Source organism: Ptychodera flava, unplaced genomic scaffold (assembly GCF_041260155.1).
Source record: "Ptychodera flava strain L36383 unplaced genomic scaffold, AS_Pfla_20210202 Scaffold_37__1_contigs__length_1687728_pilon, whole genome shotgun sequence".
In the NCBI taxonomy this organism is placed as follows: domain Eukaryota; kingdom Metazoa; phylum Hemichordata; class Enteropneusta; family Ptychoderidae; genus Ptychodera; species Ptychodera flava.
In genome coordinates this window covers 179758-204890 of record NW_027248359.1, presented here as the reverse complement: position 1 = coordinate 204890, position 25133 = coordinate 179758, and the positions used below count along the sequence as shown (strand labels likewise).

The 25133-nt window shown below is 37.9% G+C and overlaps 1 protein-coding gene across 2 annotated transcripts in view; it reads right to left on the bottom strand.

The window, feature by feature from the left end:
• LOC139127781 (uncharacterized) overlaps window positions 1–24213 on the bottom strand; it is a 31752-nt gene extending 7539 nt beyond the window's left edge. The window contains exons 1-6 of one of the 2 annotated variants that reach the window (XM_070693654.1): window positions 24066–24213; window positions 22863–22937; window positions 9880–10066; window positions 8902–9057; window positions 1655–1782; window positions 334–503 (exon numbers count right to left, since the gene is read on the bottom strand). In XM_070693654.1, coding sequence (XP_070549755.1) covers window positions 334–503; window positions 1655–1782; window positions 8902–8960 — 357 coding nt within the window. In that variant the 5' untranslated portion in view covers window positions 8961–9057; window positions 9880–10066; window positions 22863–22937; window positions 24066–24213. Of the gene's footprint in view, window positions 1–333; window positions 504–1654; window positions 1783–8901; window positions 9058–9879; window positions 10067–22862; window positions 22938–23329; window positions 23503–24065 lie in introns of those variants that run through there. The other variant, XM_070693655.1, reaches the window with a different exon arrangement.
• Between the last annotated feature and the right edge of the window lie 920 nt (window positions 24214–25133).

The following is a 25133-nucleotide window of genomic DNA, read 5'->3' as shown; positions in this document are numbered from 1 at the left end:
AGCAGGAAATCAAATTCCTGATCGTTTGCATAGTCCTAAACATACGCTTAGCCTATTAAATCATTTTGAAGGAAAGGTATATGGCGGAATTCTTTGAGAAAAAGGTGGAGTATACGTCGAAAAAAACTGAAGAATTGCATGAAGAATGTGTCGTAATAGTCGTTGGGAAACCACACTAATTTGTTTGCTAAAACGGTCGATGCATGCAGTGTATTATCTTTTGACGGTTTGGTGTTGAAACGCTTATAGCGCACTGAGAGGTTTGTGATATGTCCTATACCATTGCGATAAAAATCAATTTTCATTAAAACTTAAGCCTAACAATTAACAAACCTCCTTCACGCACTGAACTTGATTCATGGCGACAAGCGAAAATTTGTAAACTTCGTCTTCCGTCCCATCTACTGGTATGGAAACGTTGTTGAAAAGCCCATTGTAGATGTCGGTGGATCGGCAAATGCATGGTTCTTCGTTTTTGAACGTATCATGCAGTCCCGGGGTCACTAGAAAAATAGATAGCGTTCGTTGTAGAAAAGATATGCGTCATTACAAAAATGATGCCGTCAATACGGACTATTCGACCTGCAAGTGACAAGACCTTGCTCTTAATGTGTGTGTTAGAAATTAAGAACAATAAATAGTCATGGAGAACGGAATTTAAACACGATCAGCCAGATCTTCTTGATTTTTTATGTTTTAGTGTGTTTATTGAAATGAACAACCGTGACAGACAAATCCTGATTCCAACACATGGATGCACAATTCAAGATAGAAGAGCATTTGTAGCGTTGACTAAGGAACCGTCTCAGATTATCGTATAAGTTCAAGAAACGAAATGTCTTCGTTAATATTAACTCCCCTCCCAACGAAAAGTTCAGAAGTGCTAAATGTTGACGTCTGCCTGAGACTGCAATGTAGCATTTTGCTATAGTTACTGAAGAATATAATTCCCCCGACAACATTACATCGTCAAGTACTTAAGTTCTATAACCACCACCAGCATGCGACACTAATAAGTTGGAAAATAGTTGCAGAACTATTTGTTGATAGGAGTGTGAAGTTATTTATTTTTACACACAATGTAAAGAGAACTTGCGATCACAATATAAAGGTGCGAAACTAAAGTTCATCGATTCAATGGAGGTCAAACCCCCTCCCCCCCCCGTAAACGAATGCATTTCGCTTTTTGATCTGAGACGGTCCCTTACGCTGTGCCTACTTTGAGTGCGAGCGTTCTACAACATATAGCAAGTTAGGTACCGGGAGGAAATTTGACATAAGGGTGCGCTCAGTGCATATTTTTCACTGATTGGCTGAAAAATAATAGAACCGATTACTCTATTTAAGTAAATAAAGCGTGCTGTGCAATGTATCTTATTAATTGCGTATCTATTAAAATCATTCGAAATTCCATATAGCTTTAAAATATCGAAGTCCTGGCTTTCATCACCGATCAAAGAGATTGTCCCCTCCATCAGGTGATCATAACTACCTCGTTAACGCACTTTCCTCTGCAGCCACACAGAATCGAAACATTGAAATGCCATATTCTGCGAGCCAAAGTGGACTTAAGAGCTACAAGCAGCAAGCTTATTTAATGAGAATAGTGCCTCGGAAGTACACTACTGATGAGACATTTAAAGTCTGTACGTACAATGTGATACTTCACGAAAGAAAAAATGACCATCAACGTTCACCCATCGTAGAATATTCTCTACAACTCTTGGCAGTTCAGTGTCGTCCATGTACTGGAGCAGGCAATTAGAGAAAATTAAATCGAACCTGGAAGAATAATAAAAAGGTATATATATATATTATACTTCTACCATCGAGAACAATAGAATTTTGCGTTCCCTAAAAAAAGAGAAACGGAACGCCCGTTCCATAACACTTAGTTTCAAGGCACCCAAAGCACAAGCCCTTAAACTCCCTTGATCAGTCCCACTTGCGCGCGCTCACAAGAACGGTTTCAAGGTACCCCACACTACATGTAAACAATAATGTCTGCCCCCATGAAAATGAAAACAAAACGTCGCGTCGATAGATCAACACACACGATAACAATACGCAGACAGACCAAATTCTTGAAAAAAATATATAGAGATTTATTTCATTTAAAAATGAAACAGAATTTTTTTCAAAAGTATAACTTCACGGCAATGTTTATTCCTGTGACGTAACTGCGCGAGCTCGAGCTCCGTCAGTCGGTCGATCAGATTTGCAGCACATAAACAGTTCCTGTAAACGTTTCCCGACCACAAATCTTGTTTTCGAGCTTAATTTTGTTGTATTTCTGTCAGTAATTCAAAAGCATGGATGGTGATAATTACTCTGACGATGGCGAGTACGACTGGGATTCACTGCAGTGGCTGTGTTACAAACGGGACGCATTTTACTACAACGACAATGCGAGCGATGTACCCCAAACACTTCATCATCAACTTGAAGTACGGGAACCAGTTGCCGGTACAACCGCTATAACAGTAAATACCAACCACAGCCTGAACCAGCAATCAGAAACAGCAACCCTGTCATTGCCTCAACATCAAGTTCAACAAACATTAACTCCATCCGATTCCATCGCAGATAACGATATGCAGGAAATATTCCGCTTGGCCAAAGATATCGCTAGTAGTGACAGAGCACACAAAGAAAACCAAGTTGACGAAGATATCCGTAAATTTGTTGACGGGCAGAAAAACGAGAACACCAAGAAAAAGACAAAATATGAAGTAAATATCTTCCGACGTTTTCTGCAGCAGAACAACGAGTTCAGAGAAATCAACACTATCCCACCATCTCAGTTAGACTCGTACCTTCAACGTTATTTCTATTCAGCGAGAAAGTCTGACGGCGGCCTCTACGAACCCGATACCCTGTCATCCCATCATAGAAGCATTGAGCGATTTCTGAGGGAAAACAGCTACGAATTTTCCATCACACAAAGTAGAGAGTTTGCGAAGTCAAGAGAAGTGCTGAGCGCAAAAAGAAAAAGTCTTAAGAAAGAAGGGAAAGGAAACAGACCGAATAAAGCAGAAGCACTCACGGCTACGGAAGAAGAGCTGCTGTGGGAGAGCGGTCAACTTGGCGGTCACAACGCAAAGTCTCTCCTAAACACAATATGGTACTATAACACCAAATGTTTCGGCCTACGAGGAAGGGACGAACACTACAAAAGAAATGGGGTGATGTGGAACTGAAAAAAAATACAGAAGGCAGAGAATAGTAGTAAGTCAATTCGGAAACCATGGATAACAAAAGGCTTGCTCATTTCTATCAAGAAAAAACATTTGCTTTTCTCAAAGAGTAAGAAGCGTCCCATGAACGATGATGTTATAATGATATATAAGAATTACCGTAATGTTTTAACCAAGGTTTTAAAACACGCAAAGAAAATGTATTATTGTAATAAATTAAACTCTGTAAGTGGGAATTCTGGAAAAACATGGAATGTTATAAATGAAATTCTCAATAGAAATAATGGGAGTAGTATGGCCCCAAACAAATTAGATTTCAGTGAAATTGGCGGCAAGGTGATAACAGAGAGTACAGATATTGCAAATGAATTTTGTGAGTATTTCTCTGATATTGGGCCCAATTTGGCGTCCAAAATTTCCACTGATATCAATTTCCAGAATTATTTGAAGCAGAGTCGTAGCAATTCTTTCTTTTTTCAACCAGTTGTTCCAGGAGACATTATGAAAGAAATACTCTCCCTGGATTCCTCAAAAACACCTGGTTATGATTTTACTCATCCTCTTTTGACTATCCATGCAGCTGAGTATATCGCTGGCCCTCTTTGCATATTATCAATCTTTCGATTTCAAATGGTGTTTTTCCTGATAGTCTAAAAGTTGCAAAAATTACCCCTCTTTATAAAAAAGGTTGTCCATTTGATGTTGGTAATTACAGGCCAATTTCAATTCTACCCGTGTTTAGTAAATTTTTGAAGCAGTTATCAACAAACAACTGGTTTCTTTTCTTGACAAGTACGATATTTTAATTGATACGCAGTATGGATTTCGCACAAAAATACAGTCCTAAAGTTGCCCTCGCTGACATTGTTGCTGATCTTATAGAGAAGATGGACCTTGGCTATGTAACATTAGGTATTTTTGTTGATTTGAAAAAAGCCTTTGACACTATAGATCATGATATCCTTCTTCACAAACTACATCATTATGGAGTGCGAGGTCCATCACTAAAGTTATTTCATAGTTATTTAACAAATCGTAATCAATTGTAATTGTCAATGGTAAATCTTCTTGTTACAGGCAAATCAAATGTGGTGTACCGCAGGGTTCCATTCTGGGTCCGACTTTATTCTTGGTATATATTAACGATATTTGTAATTCAACAGACTATTTTAATTGTAGACTTTTTGCAGATGATACAAATATTTTTAAATCTCTACGTACCCAGAATGTAAATCTTACTCAAATTAACGCCAAATTTAACGAAATTATCAGTTGGTGTATGGCCAACAAACTCACAGTCAACGTTGACAAAACCAATTATATGATCATAAAGACACCACAGCGAAACACCACATTTGAAGGAAATCTGTCAATTGGAATGATACAATAGAACAAGTTTCTTGTGCAAGCTATTTAGGAGTTACAATAGATTCATCTTTGTCATGGAAATATCATATACGAAAGGTCATTGAAGTAATTACACCCAAAATTGGTATCATTACACGACTAAGACACTATGTTCCAAAATCCATTCTCATTCAACTATATAATGCTTTTATCTTACCTCATATAATGTACTGTTTGGAAATCTGGGGAAACACTTTTTCCAGCTATTTAGAGCCAATTTTTCGCCTTCAGAAACGGATTGTTCGCTCAATTACCTTTTCTCATTTCATTGCTCATTCCGAACCTCTGTTTTACAAACTGAATATTTTAGATATCTACAAACTGAGTAAATATTGTACTTGTATGTTTGTTTATGATTTGAAACATAACAATCTTCCTCATACAGTTGAACACTAATTTGAGATTCCAAAGCACTCGTATCCAACACGTTTAACACAAGTTGAAAATTTTCGTATTCCAGGCTCAAATTTGACAATTTCACAACATAACATTAGGTATGCAGCTGTGAAACACTGGAATTCGCTGCCTGACTATCTCAAACAATTGTCAAGTAGACAAGTTTTCAAGTCTGCATTGAAACATCACTTACTGAATTTACATTAAATCTGTGTTTGTTTCTATCCTCCATCACACTTAAGCTTGTACCGAATAGTATTAGTATACTCACGGGCCATGAACTCGACTAGTCCTTTTAGACTATTTTCATGGCCCCCACCAGATTTTACAATATTGCAATGTCCTTTTCTTTTCTTTGACTTTGTACAATTTCAGTAATACACAGTTTTCTGATAATTTTCATTATTGTACATACTGTGTAGCATCTGGTGAAATAAAGCATTCATTCATTCATTCAATATCTGGAGTATTCGGAACGCGACACGAAAACAAGATCAGGGCAAGTTAAAAACCAACGGCCGTTTAAACATGTAATGTTCGCGACAGATGACCCCTTTCTATGTCCAGTAAACATGCACAAAATATTTCGACAAGAACAACCAGAACGAACTCTAACACAGGACTCAGACTATGCAACCGACAACAGTAAACAGCTAGTAGACCCTTGTGTTTTTGAAACGCAGTAAAATAGGCGTAAATACACTGGGTAGTTTGATGAGCAAAATGACCGCTGTGGAGAGTACTACTGGTAAGAAAACCAATCATTCCGGTAGAAAAACGGCCATCCAGTCACTGCTAAATACTTCACAGGTACTTACAGCTACTTACAGATTCTCTTCTGACTACAGGCCTTAATTAGGCCTCTAATGTCAGCTCTGTTCGGTTTTGTCGAGTAGGTAACTCCTCATTTATGTTAAATTCAAAGGGTTGATGTTTCCACAATTTATCCAGTCTGTTTTCAAAAACTTGTACTGATTTTGCTGTCACAACTGCTTCTGGTAAAGTATTCCATAAGTCCACACTTCTATGAATAAATGAATATTTCCTGGTGTTGAGCCTGGTATATTGTTTGTTGATTTTGTACAGGTGTCCTCTGGTGCCATGAGCTGATCTATGTAGTTGGATGAAGTTGGATACTTCACTGTCATATTTCCCAGTTAGAATTTATATAACTCTATCATGTCACCTCTGACGCGTCTGTATTTCAGCGTGGGTAGGTTAGTTTCCGTAGTCTGTCTTCATAGGAGAGATCTTTGAGGCCTGGTATTAATTTTGTCGCTCTGCGTTGAACGTTTTCTACTTCTATTTCCTGTTTCCTGAGGATAGGTGCCCATACTGGTTTGCATACTCAACATGGGGTCTTACAAGAGCTTTATAGAGTAAAAGAAAAGACTTTTCATCCAAATATTCATATGTCCTCCTTATGAGTCCCATGATCGAATTGGCCTTATTCACCTTGTTACTGAGATGCATCGAAAAGGAGAGATTTTCATCTATATATACACCTATGTCTTTTTCAACTGATGTACGCCGAAGTATATGCCTATCTTGGCCCATAGTATAGTCTTTCCTATCTAAGTGTGATTTCCCGACTCTCATGGAGACACATTTGTCTGGGTGAAACTTCAGTAGTGAATGATGAGTCCAATTGCACATTGCATCCAAGTCTTCTTGTAGTTTACAACAGTCATCTTCTTTAAAGATACCTTTAAAAATTTTAGTGTCATCTGCAAATAGGAATATCTCAGAATTTGTTATCACTTCTGGGAGTGAGTTGATATACATCACAAAAAGAACTGGTCCAAGAACTGTTCCCTGAGGTATACCACTAAGTACTTCATGCCAAGGTGAATGCTTCCCATTGACAACTACCCTTTGCTTTCTGTTCAGAAGAAACTGTTCTATCCAAGCCAGCACTGGTTTACACACACCATATTGTTGTAATACTTGTAGTAGTCTTCCATGTGGTACCTTATCAAACGCCTTCATGAAGTCGCAATAAATGACATCAATACAGCCACCCATATCAAGGATTTCTGTCCATTTATCAAGTACTTGGATAAGTTTGGCCGCTGCCGATGTTAGTATGTCGGACATAGCTTCTCGTAAATGCAGGTATTCCACCGACTGAGACAGCCCAACTCACAGGTCACGTTAATGTGTCGAGCCTAAACCATTATGCAACCCCAAACGAAAAGAAACGAGAAGCTATGTCCGACATACTAACATCGGCAGCGGCCAAACGTCCATTGCATGAAATAGCCCAAAACATCAACAACTCAACTTCTCAAATGCAAGCAGCTACTCACCGGCCAAACGTACCTTCAACAAGTTCAAGTTCCATCCAACGCAGCCAAACAACATCATGTGCTTCTGTCGACTCAGCTTTGGGAGCGATGTTCAGCGGCTCAACTCTGAGTGGATGTAATTTTTCGTTTGCCATCACAATCAACACGGCATCTTCACCAAGGTCACCGAAGCGACGGCGAACGCGTCCATATGTAATTTATGACGACGACGACAGCGAGTGATTCGATTTTCGTAATGATGATAGACTTTTACAATAGTTCAGTTTTGTCAGAAGTAAATAAATTAATTGAGCCATGATTTCATTCACTATACTTCTCTGTCACGATTGTTTGAGTATATGTGTGTCACAGATAGAGTGATTGCATGGCCATGGACGCGGGTAAAAGAGAATGTGATACCGGTAACGTTTGACACTGAGGTCGACTCTCCCACTTCATCCAGGGTACTGATAGGGAGGGTGTATTGAATTACTTCTATCACGGCAAAATATTTGTTTTATTCATATCATTGCGATTTTTAAAATAGCATCAATTCTATAAGAACATTACAGCTGGATGCTCTAGATGAGAAGGAAAGCTCTGTACAAGTGGTAATACGTAACCGACACCCTCAGCCCCTATGAAAAGTGGCAAAAAATTGGATGATTGCCAACATTTCTCTCGCGCTCTGTTTCAAGTTTAGACTGCTGCACTAGTACGTCCGTTGGTGCTGGACTGCGCTGCAATCCAAGTTAAACTTGCACGAAAACGATAAAAAGTTGGCCAAAGTACCACCAAAGTCACGAATTTAAGATGTATAATAATAAGGTTATTACGAAAATACCGCAAAGGATGCACTCGGACATTGGCGCCGCGCATCGCCCTCCGCTTCGCGTCGGGCGATACGCTGCGCCAATGTCCTCGTGCATCCTTTGCCGTATTTTCGTAATAACCTCATAATATATATATATATATATATATATATATATATATATATATATATATATATATATATATATATATATATTGATTGATTGATAGATAGATAGATACATAGATACATAGATAGACATATATATAATTTATATAAAATCAGTAATATATAACGTATATATATATATAATATCAATCTATCTATTAATCTATCTGTCCATGTATTATTCTATCTGTCTATCGAAACAGACAGGGAGAAAAACAGACTGACAGAGATAGAGTTGCGGAGGGAGGGAGGGAGAGTATCTTTATTTGGTAGACTGTGGAAGTTCTGGGTAAGAATGCAATTAGATATCATAGAAACCTAGCAAACATCTCAAGATGCATTATGCCAATAGTGAACTCTACCAGTGTTCTCAATAACTTAACAATGTCATACATTCAGTAATATTGACACCTATACATTTACCAACAATAAGAATTTTGGGAGAACTTGAGAGCTGCCATCGCAAAGAGATGACCACACCACCCCAAGGGTGACTGGATGATGGCTAAAACACGAGGGTAAACGATATGACGTCCCCAATATCTACAAAAATCACCGCGTAACTCAAAGCATGTCACCATGTGAACAAGCGGCTTATGGTTTATTTGCTGGTTTGGTCACCTGGTTTACTTACTGGTTTGGCTGGAAAGTAATCTTAGTGACATCCGCTGTGATGAAAGTGATGTTTCCCATTGCACCATTGGCTTCTTCGTTGGCTTGAGTAAAGCCTTCGATTAATTCTACGGCAGTCACATGTTTAGCTTTCTTCGCTAGGTCAACTGTATATCGCCTGTAGATTACAAATTATTACGAATTCACCGAAAATCGTAAGTAGATATGACAGGGCAAAGTACTAATATCATTTTATGCGTGTGTTTCTCTGTTTTTTTCTTTATGTGTGTGTTTATATTTAGCACTTTGATACTCTTAGAGAACGCCTTGTAATATCGAGCTCCCTCATGCATACATGGTGCGTCATATTGTTTTTAAAGGTGCAACTGTATGATGTGTTTGTGACGATGAGGCTGCGTTCACAATAATTGGGGGGGGAGCTGGAGGAATCGCGATTGGACTCTTCTGTATTTCAGACTCCCACCCCTTAATATCTACCACATTATATCAAATTCTCCCTCTGTATGATTAATTTTTTTCAAGTCCCCAAACATTTATAGAGCTGAAAAAACAAATATGCATTGCACAGTCCTGCTTGCAGATTTTCGACACTACCTTGTTATAGAAATCCGGATTGGTCAATGAAACCCCCTGAAGAGCACCAAAAATGACGATCATGAGAGAGTATGCAAATTGTGAATTTCTGGTTACACATAGTGAAAAACACAGCGTGGTGAACTACCGAAGAAAAATCAATTATAAAAATTACAAGAAATATATATACCCTAGATGCTACTTATAAGAAGAGCAAAACATTCAAGTCCCTCCAACTACCCCTAAACTCTTCGAATCCTCCGTATTACTTCAGCCGCCCTCCCCCACCGTCACCGTTTGATTGCCGCCTAAATGTTCGAAAATTTTGAATGATACGTGTAACGACGATCTGCGTACACAGTGACCTTGTGCAGTTGTATGCTTTGTATACTATGACTGTCCTTACCCGATGCCTGCTGCTAGGTCACACTAAACTTTGCCTTCAAAAGGTGGCAGTGCACCTATGAACTCGTTGACTTCCAATACACCAAATTCATCCGCGTTCGGGTAGTTTAAGACTCGTTTGGTGCCCTCACATTTTACAAACCGTTCCTGCCAAAATACTTCACGCTTTCGCGCTTGGATCGAGGAATCTGCGAGAAATCATAACTTTTGCGGTATGAATTATACTGCTCCCGTTCTCTCATTGTAAATATATCGCAACAAAAAAGTCCACGAAAGTTGATGAAATGTAAAACATATTGAGAATTGTTAGAATCAATCTTCTTTTAGTAATTAGATATTGACGGAAATCAAAGGTTTATGTTGAGAAAAGGATTACTTTATAGACTGGATATACTTTATGAAAACTTGAAGGTAAAAATACACCAAAGAGCATTCGCGAGAAAGGTTATTTTTGAAAAAATGCTGTACTTGCCTGATTGGTTGTTCAGATAGGTCAGCCCTAAATACTGTCAAGGTTCAGTGATGTTAGTTAAAAAGACTATTATGTTTATCAATTATGACTACAACGTTTATTTCTATAATTGTTAGATGAAGGAATGAAAATAACATTAGGACAAGTTTCTGTACAAGCTTGACCACTCAGGCCTCGACGTTAAGCAGGTCAACTACATTGCTATGGTTACGCACCCCAGTGGGGCTGCAGTAGATCCTTGGCCGCATGGCCGCTTTGCACACAGATGTTCGCAAGACAGTCTATCGTTCGGTATCCAAGCTTTTATTAGGGTTGATGCAGGAATTTAATGAGATCAACGTTTTTAACAAGGCATTTCTAGTGCTCTGGTGTACAATATGTTCATCGTCTTGTCGTCACAGACTGGTCAATTCGGAGTAGCATAGTTCCCCTCGCTTGGATGGAGGGTCCCTGCCCGAGTTAACACACTTGGCTATTAACACAGTTTGCTACTGTTTTACTCGGCAAGAGATCACGAGCAATTGAAATAATCTGCGTGTTAAAGAAACTCGTTTAATTTGACAAGAATGTTAAACCACCTTAACAAAAGTCTGGAGGAGTTAAAAATACGACGATAAAAACGATTTTATGTCAGTTGAAATGTTCAAGGTTAAACGGTGACGTTCTTTTTTACGGCAAGGGTTTCACAACAAATTATGTGAAAGACGATTGAGAATCACGCATATAATATTATAGTCTCCACACCCTAAGTTTTGGGTAACGATAATGGAAATAAGATGTACACCCCTCCCCTCCATCCCACTCTTCAAAAGCAACGCACGTCTTAAGTGTGAAGAACACTTGAATCACACGTCGTCTTGAATTTCTTCCAGGGATACTTTACAAGCGTAGACATCTACAATGAGCAGACTGGTTACGTAAGCATTCTGAGCGTGGTCACTCTCAAGGATACATACCTGCAATTTCAAACTTTGGACAATAAATAAATGAAGGTCATTCTAATCCTAGCTAAAGAGCCAGGACGATGGAATACAGCAAAGTGATTATGGATAGTGATGGCTACTGAAAAATCATCGTTGAAGTTTTGTTTCTGAGCTGACAGAACTTTTTGTCCGTGGTTCAAACGTAGGTATCTCAAGTGACAATCTGGGGAAAATAATCCCCTCCCCCAAAAAGTGCTTCTTTCATTTATAAATTACAATGACTTTAAATGAACACATGGTGTTGAAGTAAAATTGAACACATGAAGAAAGACAATAAATAATACAGTTAATAAGTTGAGAATAACATGTCTGCAATATATCGATTTGCTGTCAATTATGACAAGGAGAATTCGGTGTAGGGACATTTGATACAATGTCCGACATCCGATTCCCTACTACTTATGGATCATGTTAAAAGTCTTTTATACCTTCAGCTGTGGCAGTTTTAACCTCGGAATATTATACGTAATTTATTGATTTTTCCCCAAAACTGTGTATATATGTGTGTGTTTGTTTATTGTAAGTCAGGAGCTTTGTGATGCCCAAAGAAAATTTTCCATTTGTGGATGTGCGTGTTTTATTAATGGACAATAAAGTAATTTGAATTTGAATTGAATTGAATTGAATCAGTGATGTCACGGCAATCCATATCGGTAATGGGAAAAATAGAAATAGTTCTACCACCGTGTTTCGTTACAGTTGCTACGTTTAGTTCTATCAATTTCGGTGTGTAAACGCACCGAGTTTTGCGTGCAGTGCGTTTTAAATTAATAGACCACAATAACTCCGATTGAACGTTTTTGAAGGGGGGAGTGTCAGCATCACTGATGTGGGAAGGAAGAAACCGCGACGTGTTAGGATGGGTGATTTCACACTGTGATAATAACAGTTTTAGTATATATCATCTACTAAATTATCTGCGCCGTCCTGTCACTGCATGCACGTTACCAGTGATAAGTGTAGTGTCTCGATATTCATAGCTGTTTTGAAACTCTGTTCTGGGCTTGTCGGTTTATTTGCAGCTCCATAGTGCGATGATCAACTCAATAAAAACAATTTATTTATTTATTTTATTAATTATTTATTTACACTTTTATTGAACGGCCGAGTTACTTATACAGTAATTTTCATCGTGGCTCAAGCATTATTACAATAATTACATCTACAAAGGAACATTCATTTTTACATAATCTTTCAAGTCAGATTTAAAGGTGTACAGAACAGTAGTTTGATTTCAATTGGTAAAGCATTCCACAGTTTTGCAGCACGGTATTGAAATTTACGTTGACCGTATTTTGAGAAGCATCTAGGTACATAAGAATCCTGGCGAGAAGTAGACCGTGTATGATGACTATGTACATCACTCTGAGCGGTAAACAAATCAGATAAATACTGTGGACCATACCCTTTCAAACATTTAAATGTTTCAATTGCGGTGAAGTAAAATATTCTTTGTCTGACAGACATGACATTAAGTAATGAAAATAAATCCACTGAAGGGAAATCAAACGGAAGTTCAAAAAGCGTACGTAGAGCTCTTTTCTGAAGTATAAACACTTTATCAATATTCTTAACTGTTGTGTTCCCCCAAACTACACAGCAATAATCAAGAATACTCTGAAATAGACCATAGTACAGTACTATACGCTGATCAAAAGGAATATAAGTACGAAGTTTACGTAAAAATCCATACTCAATTTCTTGCATAAATTATCAATATGAACATCCCAGGATAAGGTTTCATCTAAAGATATACCTAAAATCTCCCCTGAAATAACTTTGGGGATCTTGGTATCAGCTATCTCTGTAGACAATGAAACATCGGAATTATTCAAATGACCCAACATAAAAGGTGAAGTTATCAAAATGCACTTTGTTTTCCTTGCGTTTATACGCATATGATTATTGGTTATCCAATTAGAAATCGGTGAAATATCACAATTTACAGCGTCATTGACTTCACTAATACACTTTCCCTTCGTAAGTAGTGTCTGATCATTAGCATACATGTGGAGGCTGGAGGAATCAACAGACAATGACATATCATTAATAAAAATCATGAAAAGTAAAGGTCCTAAAATAGACCCTTGCGGCACACCTGTGGTAACACGACAAATAGTCGATCTACTACCCATGTAATCCACAATCTGTTGACGATTTGAGAGATAACATCTAAACCAGTTAATCACTCCATCAGATAGCCCATAAACATGTAGTTTAGCAAGCAAAATGTCATGATCTATAAGATCAAATGCCTTTGATAGATCAAGCAGGAGTACACTATTCAAATAACCACTGTCAACATTACACAAAATTTCATCTGTTAAACGGATTAGAGTTGTTTGGCATGAGTAGTTCTTTCTAAAACCAGACTGAGTATCGAAAAGAAGATTAAACATAGATAAATATTCAAAAAAGGGTTGTACACATGTCTTTCAATGATTTTCGAAAGAGCAGGTAAAATTGAAATAGGACGATAGTTTGACATATCACTGATGTTACCAGACCCTTTGTAAATGGGAACAACTCTAGCACATTTAAAGACTCTAGGGAAATTAGCATGACCCAACCTCTTATTGAAAAGGTAAGTAAGAGTAGCTGAAATTACAGGTGCAGCAATTCTCAAGAGCTTACAGTTAACATTATCAATACCCGTGCATTTGGCTTCTTGTAAAGATTTACAAACAAAATCATTCTTCAGCGAAGGAAAACTGAAAGAGGGAACATCACATAATACCGTATTTACAAAATAACGTGATGACTCCAGATTAACAGGTCCATTGGAATCATCGGTACAGTGACTGATACCTACAAAATGCTTATTGAAAGCGTCAGCAATCTCAGAGTGGTTTTCAAAGCAAACCCCATTCGATATAAATGTAGGATCCTTAAAGTTATTTACATTGATCAAATTGTTGTAAACACGCCAGATAGCCGTAGCATTATTGCTACTGCCTGCTATGGAATTTCTAAAATACTGCTTTTTTGCCATTGTAATAAGATGAACAACTCTGTTACAAAGAAGTTTAAAATGATTCCATAGAGTAATAGATGAACAAGATCTGGCGTTTTTCAGAGTTACATCCCGCTCTTTCATAGCATTTAATATATCAGCAGTCAGCCATTCCGGCTGCCTGAAACGTTTAACACGTCGCTCAATAATTAGGCAATGCAAGTCACAAACTCTATTGAAAATCGAAATCCAAGTATCAAATAAGACATTTACATTTTCAATACCATTAAGTAGATGCCATGGAGTGCATTTCAAATTGTCAATGAACTTCATTTCATTAGAACGTTTAAAAGACCTGTATTTGATACTTATTCGACCACCTCGATTTTTATTTTGTACATTCAATTTACGGTGTGTAATAACAGGCAAATGATCGGAAAGGCCAAGTTCAATAACGCTTGTATCAGTAAAGTTTCCATCATTTGTCACGTATATGTGGTCAAGGCAAGAGTGAGATACGGGACGAGTAATACTATTAACTAATTGAACCATGTTCAAAGATAACAAAGACTGGTAAACGTAATGATTCAAAGACAACTCTATTAAAAGATCAATATTGTAATCACCACAGAGAATAATTTCTTTACCCTCACAACAACCCTGTATAATAGCAACCATGAAATGTCGACTTCCGTTAAGTGTTATTTCAATCCACATAATTTCAAGGTCGTTACATTCAAGGGCAACACGCCGTTTGTACAAAATATGAGACTTTTAATATGTAACAATACCACCGCCTATTCTGAGTAATCTATCTTTACGTTCAAGATTGCAGTCATCAATCAAAAATTCAGAATCAGAATGGTCTTTCGACAAAAAACTCCCAACAATGCATAAAATGTCAACAGAAATGAATGAACTTTGGAAACTAAAATTCAAAAAATGTCTTAACTGCTCTATTTTGTTTGTAAGGTGCTGTATATTCCATGCACAGATAGTTAACGAGTTAGGAGTTTTATTTTTGATGCGACGTGGTGGGTCGGCAAAACCTTCTTTGCCAATCTCCTAGTCATTCCGATACAACGTGGAACAAAACTTTTGTTAATGACCAGAACGACCACAGCTCCAACACTTTATCGGGGTTCCGTGTCTACAGACACGCTGTACATGGCCTTCCTCGCCACACAAGAAACATCTCACTTGGTGATTACGATTGTTGTACGTTGGTTGTCGGTTACGCTGGGACGCATATCGTCGAGCGTTTCTAAAACTTGTATTACCTTCCTCTCTATCACGACGGTGGCGAGAATTAACGCGGACTTGACGGCGATGGTCTTGACTTCCGTTGAAGTTGTAGTCATCTTCGTAATATTGACGACTGACCAGTCTTGAGTACGCCGAATAATCATCTCCATGAACATCGCGATACGGTCGGTTAAATTTCCCACGATTGGTTCCTCGATTACGTCGGTTTACACCTTTAGATCTTCTCTGTGTCTTAAACAGAGATGTAAGGTTGGCATTCTGTAGGAGCAGATCACAACCCGTGTAAGACAAGTGGACACCGTCTCGTAGGAGTAGTGATGACACAATACTGTTGTTAATGTAGTGAAACGATTGATCATCATCAATGAAGCAACACCTTTCGCGTTCACATAATGTGGCAAGGTGAATATTAACTTCATCGACAACAGACTGAACGCTATTGTCATCAAGCCTTGGACATATACTGAGCACTGACACTCTGCCATCTGATAGCTGCTTAGCTTCTTTTAGGAGTAATTAATAATCTGCTACAATAGAGTCCGGTTTTCTTTTTCGATTGCAATCATTTGTTCCAACTTCAATGATAATTTCACTTGGATGTAACTCATCAGAGTAGTTTTCACGCAGATGTACACGCAGTTGTTCAATGGAGATTCCAGATTCACAGATCACTTTGGCATTCGGGTTTCTGGCGCTAATGTCACGAACAATAGAGTGAGCACGGTGTGAACTGAAGGCGCTAATGAGACGGCAGTATCCTTTTCATGAAGGACTGGATTATTTTGTTCACTCGCAAAATCTGACCTTTTATTTCTGTCAGGAATTGGAACCGATATGCCAGGAGCTAGGGCGTTGTCATTATATGTGTTAGATTTTCTTGAGATATAAGTGTGACCATCAGAACGAGCGTCATTTATGTTTTGCAAGGCTTTCACTTTATCTTGAAGTGACTTACATTCTTCCTGTAGACCAACATACCGAACTTTGGAGGTCTTCATTTTCCTCTACTTTGTCGGACAGCTGTTTGACCAGATCTGCATTCAAAACTCGCATATTACGCAGTTCTGAATTAATGTTTGTCAACTCTGAGGTAATCTTACTACATTCGGCACGAGGACCGCATACATTGTCATTCAAATTACCAACCGTGATTGTTAAAGTGCGGCATGAATGACACGGCCAGAAAAATCTGTTTGCTTCGTCTTCACTAATGTCCAAACAGTCAATGTGATACCAAGATAAACACAAACTGCATCGAATCATGTCCCCATGTTCAGCTCTATTATGTTTACAGTTCAATACACAGTGTACGTTATTACTCTGAGCAGGAGTTGGATTTTTCGTATTTGTCAGATTCATCTTTTTCTTCTTTTTCCTTGCCTTATTTCGTGCTGTTGGTTGATGCAATGGTGAAGCACGAGTGGCATCATGATCAGGCGTGCTACTATGGCCAGTATCGCTATGGTCACTTGAGGGTGAAGCAAATTGCGAGATGTAATTAAGAGGAGTCGTCACAATTTTCGTTAGCATAGATTGTTCTTGTGGTTCAGGATCTGGAGACGTTGAGCGAATTCTTGAAAATCTTTCTAATCCGTGGTTATTGAGCGCATTACCGATATAGTGACAGGTTGTTTTGATTTCTTCTTCACTAAGTTGAGGTTGTAAATTTTTCAATTCTTTTTCCATCATATGGACATATGGACATTTAGAAAAAGATTTCAACTTAGCAGCAGACAAATTGTCAATGATGTTCAGATATTTGCGTTTAATCTCCTTACCACAGGCTGAGGATGTCCTTGACTGTGACATTGTACTGGGTACTGAGAGGCGCGAACAATAAACCCAGAACAAAGACAATGGCCGTCACGTTGAACTTGTGCGTTGTCTTCACGAGTAGGCTAAAATGGCAGAAAGTCTCACCGAGGAAAACTTTGAAGCCCAATATCATGAAAGCAACACGGACTAGGTCTTCATAGACTTATCAGTTCAGGTTAGAGTCCCCTATGTTCGGTTTGGAGGGAGAATCAGCTAAAATTTCATGGAGCGAGCTACCGACGGGTGTACTATGAACAGCTAGGAGAATTGTCAAGAGAAGTCAAATGCATAGTGCAGAACGATAATTTTATCTATAAATCCGTGAAGAGTGTGGAGAATACAAAGCTTGGCAATTTCGAGTATATATTGTGCGATAATAGGACTTGTGATAAATGGAGAGAGGACATACTCTCAACGACTTGCGGTACGTAAGACTCGAGGTCATTCTACTTGGGCTCCCGTTCCATAATGTTTGGCTCCATTGAAACGCGCATTTCACTGCCGTGTTACCTCCGGTGATCCGGTCAACGTCTATACGCCGGTTCGCAACAATTGATTACTTGGAATAACCCCGCCATGGTGTCATTGGATGCTCAGTGACCGCTATTTAAGTCGACGACCCTTTTGTACGTTCGGTTACATTATCCCATTGAGAACCTGATAGTCTGGTGCCGAAACCCTGATTTTTGGTCGAACCCAAAAATTTCGGCCCCACAATGGTTCTCGGTGGTTTCTGTATCTTCAAAGCCTATTGTATCAAGATCTGCATGATGCCACCCTGGCATCCTTGGGCATTTTAATATTCAAGATTTATCCCTCATAACTGCTATATTGGTTGCCTTAAACATTGCACCATATCTTAATTTATCCAGCATAGCTTCGACACAAGATTGTATGTGTTTGAGTCCGTTTGAGAGGTCATGGAATTCACATTTCCACTCATATGATTCGTCGAGCAATCCATTTACATAAATTATATGATTCTTTTTTGACAATAAAGATACTTGTCTTTCGCTACCTTAGACGACAAGATTTCATGTTATCTCTCCACAGTTATACCCTAGCTTTGCAACCGTTATGCTGCAAACAAGTTTATAGTTTATGCGATAGGGTCATCCGTAGGGGCATCAAGAATATGAATGTTTTGCGCTTGACACCAATCCAAAGCACTGTGAACAGTTTAGTTGCAGTACAATTACCCAATATTTAATTGAATTGTTGTTGTTTTTATAATTAAAACATATAGACACCTTGCTTCCCCAAAGACCATCTTCATCACGAGTTCAAATCAATTACCTGACATCAAAAGGTCTATACTAATGAGCATTTTTCCTTGTGTCTTGGACTGAAATCAAACCAAAAGTACGTAACAGTGCTAACGCGTTTTCCTATCACATCACTTCTCCAATAGATGGATTGCAGACTTACCTGTACTGTTTTGATGGCTTGTACAAGCTTTTATCAGACTTTGATACGAAACATACCAACAACCAAAATGTATGCAGACAAAGAGCCACAACTTCATGCTAGGTGTGTATGCTTTGTCTTGTTATGGTGCAGTGGCCTATATGCCAGCCATTTGAGCAGCAACACACTAAAACTGATTTTAAATATAACGGGTATAACAACTGGCACACACGTGTATATATAAACGTAGACAAAAAATAAAAAAAAGTAAAACATTGATGAACATGTACTGTACTTACGATCAGATCTAAATTGGGATACGACTTCAATAAAGGCTAACTTTACTTCACTTTATATATATATATATATATATATATATATATATATATATATATATATATATATATATATATATATATATATATATATATATATATATATATATATATATATATATATATATATATATATAAGGAAAGGTATAGTGGACAAAGATCCAAGGTCTCAAACGGATTTCTCTAACTTCGGTTGGCTTAAAGATGAATCAGTCAAATCACCTTGCACTTTAATTCTTAGTCAAGGCTAACCAAGTCAAGGCTAAATTATTCCTAATGGATGTGAAGGTGACCCTCCATATTCCACAGGAACTTACAGGTGCTCTTTAACTCAACTGGTTGTGACATCTGTATTTTCTGCGAGTTTAGTATAACAAGCAACTGCCAATATAAATAGCCCTGCTGATAACAAAAGCGATGAAGATGATGTTGTGCAAGAATCTTACCGAATCTTACAGTTTTGGTCGAAAAATTGTAAATGAGTATTTTGGTACATTGTTGCCGATAAGTATTATAAAATATGCCACAAAATGCCACCAAAATCAATTTCATTAAATACTCAGTCAGCTCAAGTATTACAAATCATTTGGCATGGCAGCTATTCCAGAGATCATATTATCATTTAATTTATAAATGGTACGTAAACAGTTCATGTAATTGGTAAAGTGAGTTCCTCGATACCTAACATGCGGCAAAAGATTAAGAATCAATCTCAAAGATGATCAATGATAAAATAAGTTAGGCTGATGCCTGTTTTGCAACTCTTTTTAGGGCATCGATGATGTTTTGACTTCACTTTTGATATATATGTTAGATTGTACAGTTTATATACAATTGACCCCTCGAATGTATCCAAAGCCGCAAAAATTGGTCTCGCAAGCTACTCAGTAAATAGAGACATGATGCAATATTTTTGACACCCATTATTAGCATTATTAGATAATCTCCCTCTTTTTGCAATGTTGTTGAATTTTTTTTCGGATCAGATAAGTAGAGATTCAAATTCTGCGACTAATAAAACATGACCATACTCATCAAAATAGGTCTTCAGAATGCTTGATTGTCAAAAATGCAATTCGCTCACTCACCTCACTAAATCGTAACATGGGTGTTTGTAATGCAAGTAAAGTGCTCAAAGTGCTCTGAATTGGTGTCAAATGCCAGAGGTTGGTATTGCTGCTGCCTATGAGTGACACTGTAACAGAAACTATGGACTTGTTTGTAGCATGAAGGTTTCAAAACTTTGGATACGACGTCCGACGGATGACATGAAACCTAGTCGTCAAAAGTGCAAAACACAATTATCTTCATTGTCTACTCAGAAAACCATGCCCGCAACGATAAAGTTATTCATAGAAGACCTCTGCCACACCCACTAGCGACCATATATTTAAAGGAAAGCGATATTAAAGACCGTTCTGAAAATGATCTCAGTGACTAAGTTGGTGCAAAGGTAAACAAGACAGATGACTCAGGTTGCCTAGAAGATGACCAAACAAGTCACTTTTATGCAAGTGCAAATAAATGTTAAGCAAGTTCGCCTCGAATAAGTGAAGCTCATTTATTGTGGTTGATTGGCAAATGATAAATGACCCTTCATGTTGTATGGAAAGATACAGTTCATTATAATTTAATTTAAATGGATGGTTTGACAATTGATATAAATAGAAATGTTAATTCCATGACCCCTCAAATGGACTCAAACACATACAACATTGAATCGAAGATGCTGGATAAATTAAGATATGGTGTAATGTTTCAGGAAACCATTATAGCGGCATTGCGGGATAAAATCCCTCCATTAAAAGTATGATTTTTCCAGCTCATAAAACGAGTAATGAAAACCCTGCGACCGATAAAATCTGACCAAACACAACAAAATAGGTCGCAAGAATGCTTTGTTGGTTAAGATACGACTCCGTGTTTTTGTGGCATCTATTTGTGTGGCCATAGTTGATATTGGGTGGTCATTTTGGCTTTCAATGAAATATTTTACATTTTATATAACGAAAGAAACGTATCCTTCAGCCTTGAACTCTTAATGTATTAGTCTCTAGGATGCAATTTAAGCTAACATACACCCTGATATTTCTCGTTGGAACCAGCTTGGCAGCCATCTTGGATTGTTAGTATCAATTTCAGATTTTCATGGTTGATTTTACAGCAAATATAAGAAAAGATATCAATTCTTTGACCCGTATAACATGCCAAAAGACATCAAAATTAGAGGCATAGTGTATTGAGATATGACTCTTTACGAATTTGAATAGGTATTTAGATTGTTATGCAATTTTTTATGCAAATCTAGGGTTCCATATGTCAGGTAATGAAAGATATGAATTGCTTGATTAAATATACCTGACAATGGGGAGCAAAATGACTCCAACAGCTTTTCATTGACCTGAGATATGATATTTTACCTGTTTTTAGGAGGTCGTTTTGGCAGTCATCTTGTATTTTAATTCAAATTAAGGGTTGTACATGTCAAGCAATGAAACCCCATTTACCTGGTACAGGAGACCACGATGACTACAAGAGCTCCTCCTCCTAAGTCTGTTGCCTTTTGACAATGCGTTGATCCTGACCTGAGATATGGCATTTTACCTGTTTTTAGGTCATTTTGTCAGCCATCTTGGATGTTTATGCAAATTAAGAGTTGCACATGTTGGACAATGAAAGAAATGAATTCCTTGGCGATGTTTAAGTGGCAAATGACACAAAAATCACTTTTATAGCATCTCATAGAGCTGAGATATTACCATTTACATGTTTTGGCGGTCATCTTGAATATATTAAAATGAACAAGGGTGCCAGAGTTGCATTATGCAGATCCTGATTCAGTAGGCTTTGAAGATACAGAAACCACCAAGAACCATTGTGGGGCCGAAATTTTTGGGTTTGTGCTTTGGCACCAGACTATGAGCGTAAATTGCTGTTCGCATACCACTAACATAAAACATACCTATAACGTAACACCCACACAATAAACAGACACTGTCCGATACATATGAAAATATTCCGCTATGCTTCATACCAATACCCTCAGTGGTCCCAAAATATGCGGATCCTGTACAAGCTGACCCAAGAAAGTAGGTTAAGCAGGCTTGGTTGTTTCTGATGTCAAGTGGAACGTCCTCACCCCACCTCGTCCGGAATACAAATACAACAAGGGAACACGGGCGACCCTTTTTGTGGACAGTAAAGTGAATATTCGTGTTTGCTTTGACAAATACGTTCCTCAGGAAACTTCGGAGAATATGTTCCAGGTGGCCGAGTTCTAATGTATTAAGTCATTGAAGGGGCGAGCTATATCGTCAGCTATGAAATCGCTTGTATCAAATCTGTAGATTAACAATCCCAAATGTAATCATTAGTTAATAACGCCACATAATTTCCACTTTGTGATGGCCACAAGGCTAAAGTACAGGCCCTCCAAGATGCCATGAACTTGACGACTGGACAAAGTAGCTGCATATGTCCTTACGTATCAAATAATGCATGGTGTGTAGACTGCATTTGAAAGGTCCCCTAGGCTTGAGATGGATGTTGTGATCTAGCTCTAACGATGCCAACAATGTCAAATATGTCAGGGTGAGTTTTTATAGATGTGTTCAACGTTAGGAAAATAGCTTTTCCGAAAATAATATGTTTAGACCATCTTATAAGCCATTGTATAATATCGTTTGCAATATGTAGAAGATAAAAATATTGTTGGAAACTATACTAAAGAATAAGTAAGGGCTAATTACTGACCTGTCCCTGCGTCCATAGTCTTATACCAATTCCTGAACAAGAGTACAGGCCTATTGTGTCTATTTTCAATTTATCCTGTAAATATAATGACTAAAAGTTTTTGCATTGAAGTGAAATGTAAATTATCTACAGTATGATGCTTAGAAAATTTTGCCCGAGCTTCACTCCCGTGCATGTGTAATAACCTTCGTACGTACATACATACATACATACATACATACATACATACATACATACATACATACATACGTACATACATATGTCACGCGGGAAAGTTTTGAGCGGGGGAGTATAATGGGGGTATCTCACTCACTTGCTAGGTGCTAACTCGCTTGGCCAATATTAAGCTGAATGGTACCTTTACAGAATCATGCTGATCTCCGAATAGACCGACACGAACACTGGGAATTTACGGTGCAAATTGAAATGTATAAAATTTAATAAAATAAGCTAACTCCAGCACTTACGTAACTACTGCCTAAAATTGCCTAGTTAACAAAATAGTGCGGGGGTAGCGGGAAGCAAGATGTCTAAATCATGGAGGAGACTAGCGTCGAGCAGTTGTCTTGTTCTGCGTGGTCTTCAGGTCGTCCGGGTTTCTCTTCCTACGTCGTTGCTCCTCCTTCGATGCTCCGCCGTCGATGCTCTCCAAAACCTAGATTCTCAATTCCTTTTCTTGTTATTTTAACCCATTGTTTATACCCGCACGTTTGCGCCAGTCATATTATGAATACTTAATTGGTGTGGGCTGTGGCGTCAGCGTCGTTTATCACCAGCATGGGGAATCTTGTGTATGTGGATATTAGAATTTAGCTTGAATTTTGAAATACCCACAGCCCTTATCCAACGTCAGATTGATATATCAATGTATGTATGTATGTAAATACGTACAGAAATACATACATTAAGTGCATGCAAGATGGATACGTATCAAACCATGTAGCAGTTCAAACTACAAAATAGAAACTGACACACAGAATACTCAGTGAGTAGACAGACTATCAACGAAAGATATGTGCATTCACTGTAGCTTTAACCTGTTATGAACCTTTCATGAATATTTGCGTCTGAGACCAACCCATTCGGTGACTGCTTCTCAACATTGAACTCTTACGCCGTTCTTTCAATAGTGAAATGGAACGACTGTCTCTTATTATTAGACATCTGTAAAACCGATTAGCAATGATTACGAGCGTGACCTACCTGCAATGACAGCGCACAAAATTCCAACAGTGAAAATCCAACTGAATGTAACCAAGTCGGACGTGTTCCGCTGCAGCTCTGGTTGGTAGAATGGTCACGCCTAAGAGAACTTTGTATGAACAAAAGCACTTTCAGAAGCCTAGTGAATGACGTGTAACCGTGCAATGCATTGTGGGGCCATACTATTCAGGGAAACGGAGCTGCAGTTGCAATAGCATTATTTGACTAAAAGACAAAGAGAAATCAATTTCCTATTTTAGCAGAGTACGTCACTCAATAGTAATTGTCGATAGCTCATCTTAATTATAAAACAATAATTATTATTACAGTATGTAATGTAGTACAATATACCAAATACAGAGAAGCAACAATCAAACAAACGATGTGCACTATAGAGTAATAATTTAGATTTTTGCCAATGCCTCCTCTTTAACAAGAAATAAATTGATGATAATCATAAAATATACGAACAAAGTACAATATGCATAATTTCAACTTGTATGTACATGCCATTCAAAGGCTTTTTCCATTCCTAATCTGAATTGTGACCTATAAGCCCCTGTACCTCTTGAAATTTTGGTGACCTGAAAAGGCTTTTTATTTTCTCTAGTTTTCTTTAAATAGTAAAAATTTAAAGGATATAGTCTTCTACTGCTGAAAAATTGGACAAATAAATTTAAATTTTAACGGTTATTTTGATTTTCCGCCATTTTTAAAAACTTGTAATATTACAAAGAAACAAAGCATATGATGTCCCAGTCGAAAACATTCAGCACTATGCATTATATTAATTGACTACTCTGTTGTTTCTGTGAAGATTCCTATGCATATATGCACGACGTACAGTGTTTTTGCTTTATTTTATTTTACGTTTGGGCAAACGTTTATTATTTATCTTGCTTAAAGTTGCACATGCTGTCCCAATGGACAGCTTATTATACTTGTAAAAACACCACTGAATCAATCAATCAATCAAGAGCAAAAGTTTATATAGCGCCAAAATCCAAAACAGAAGTTTTGCTCTGTGACGCTCAATGGTTAAGCCACAATAATAAGTATATTCCCTTG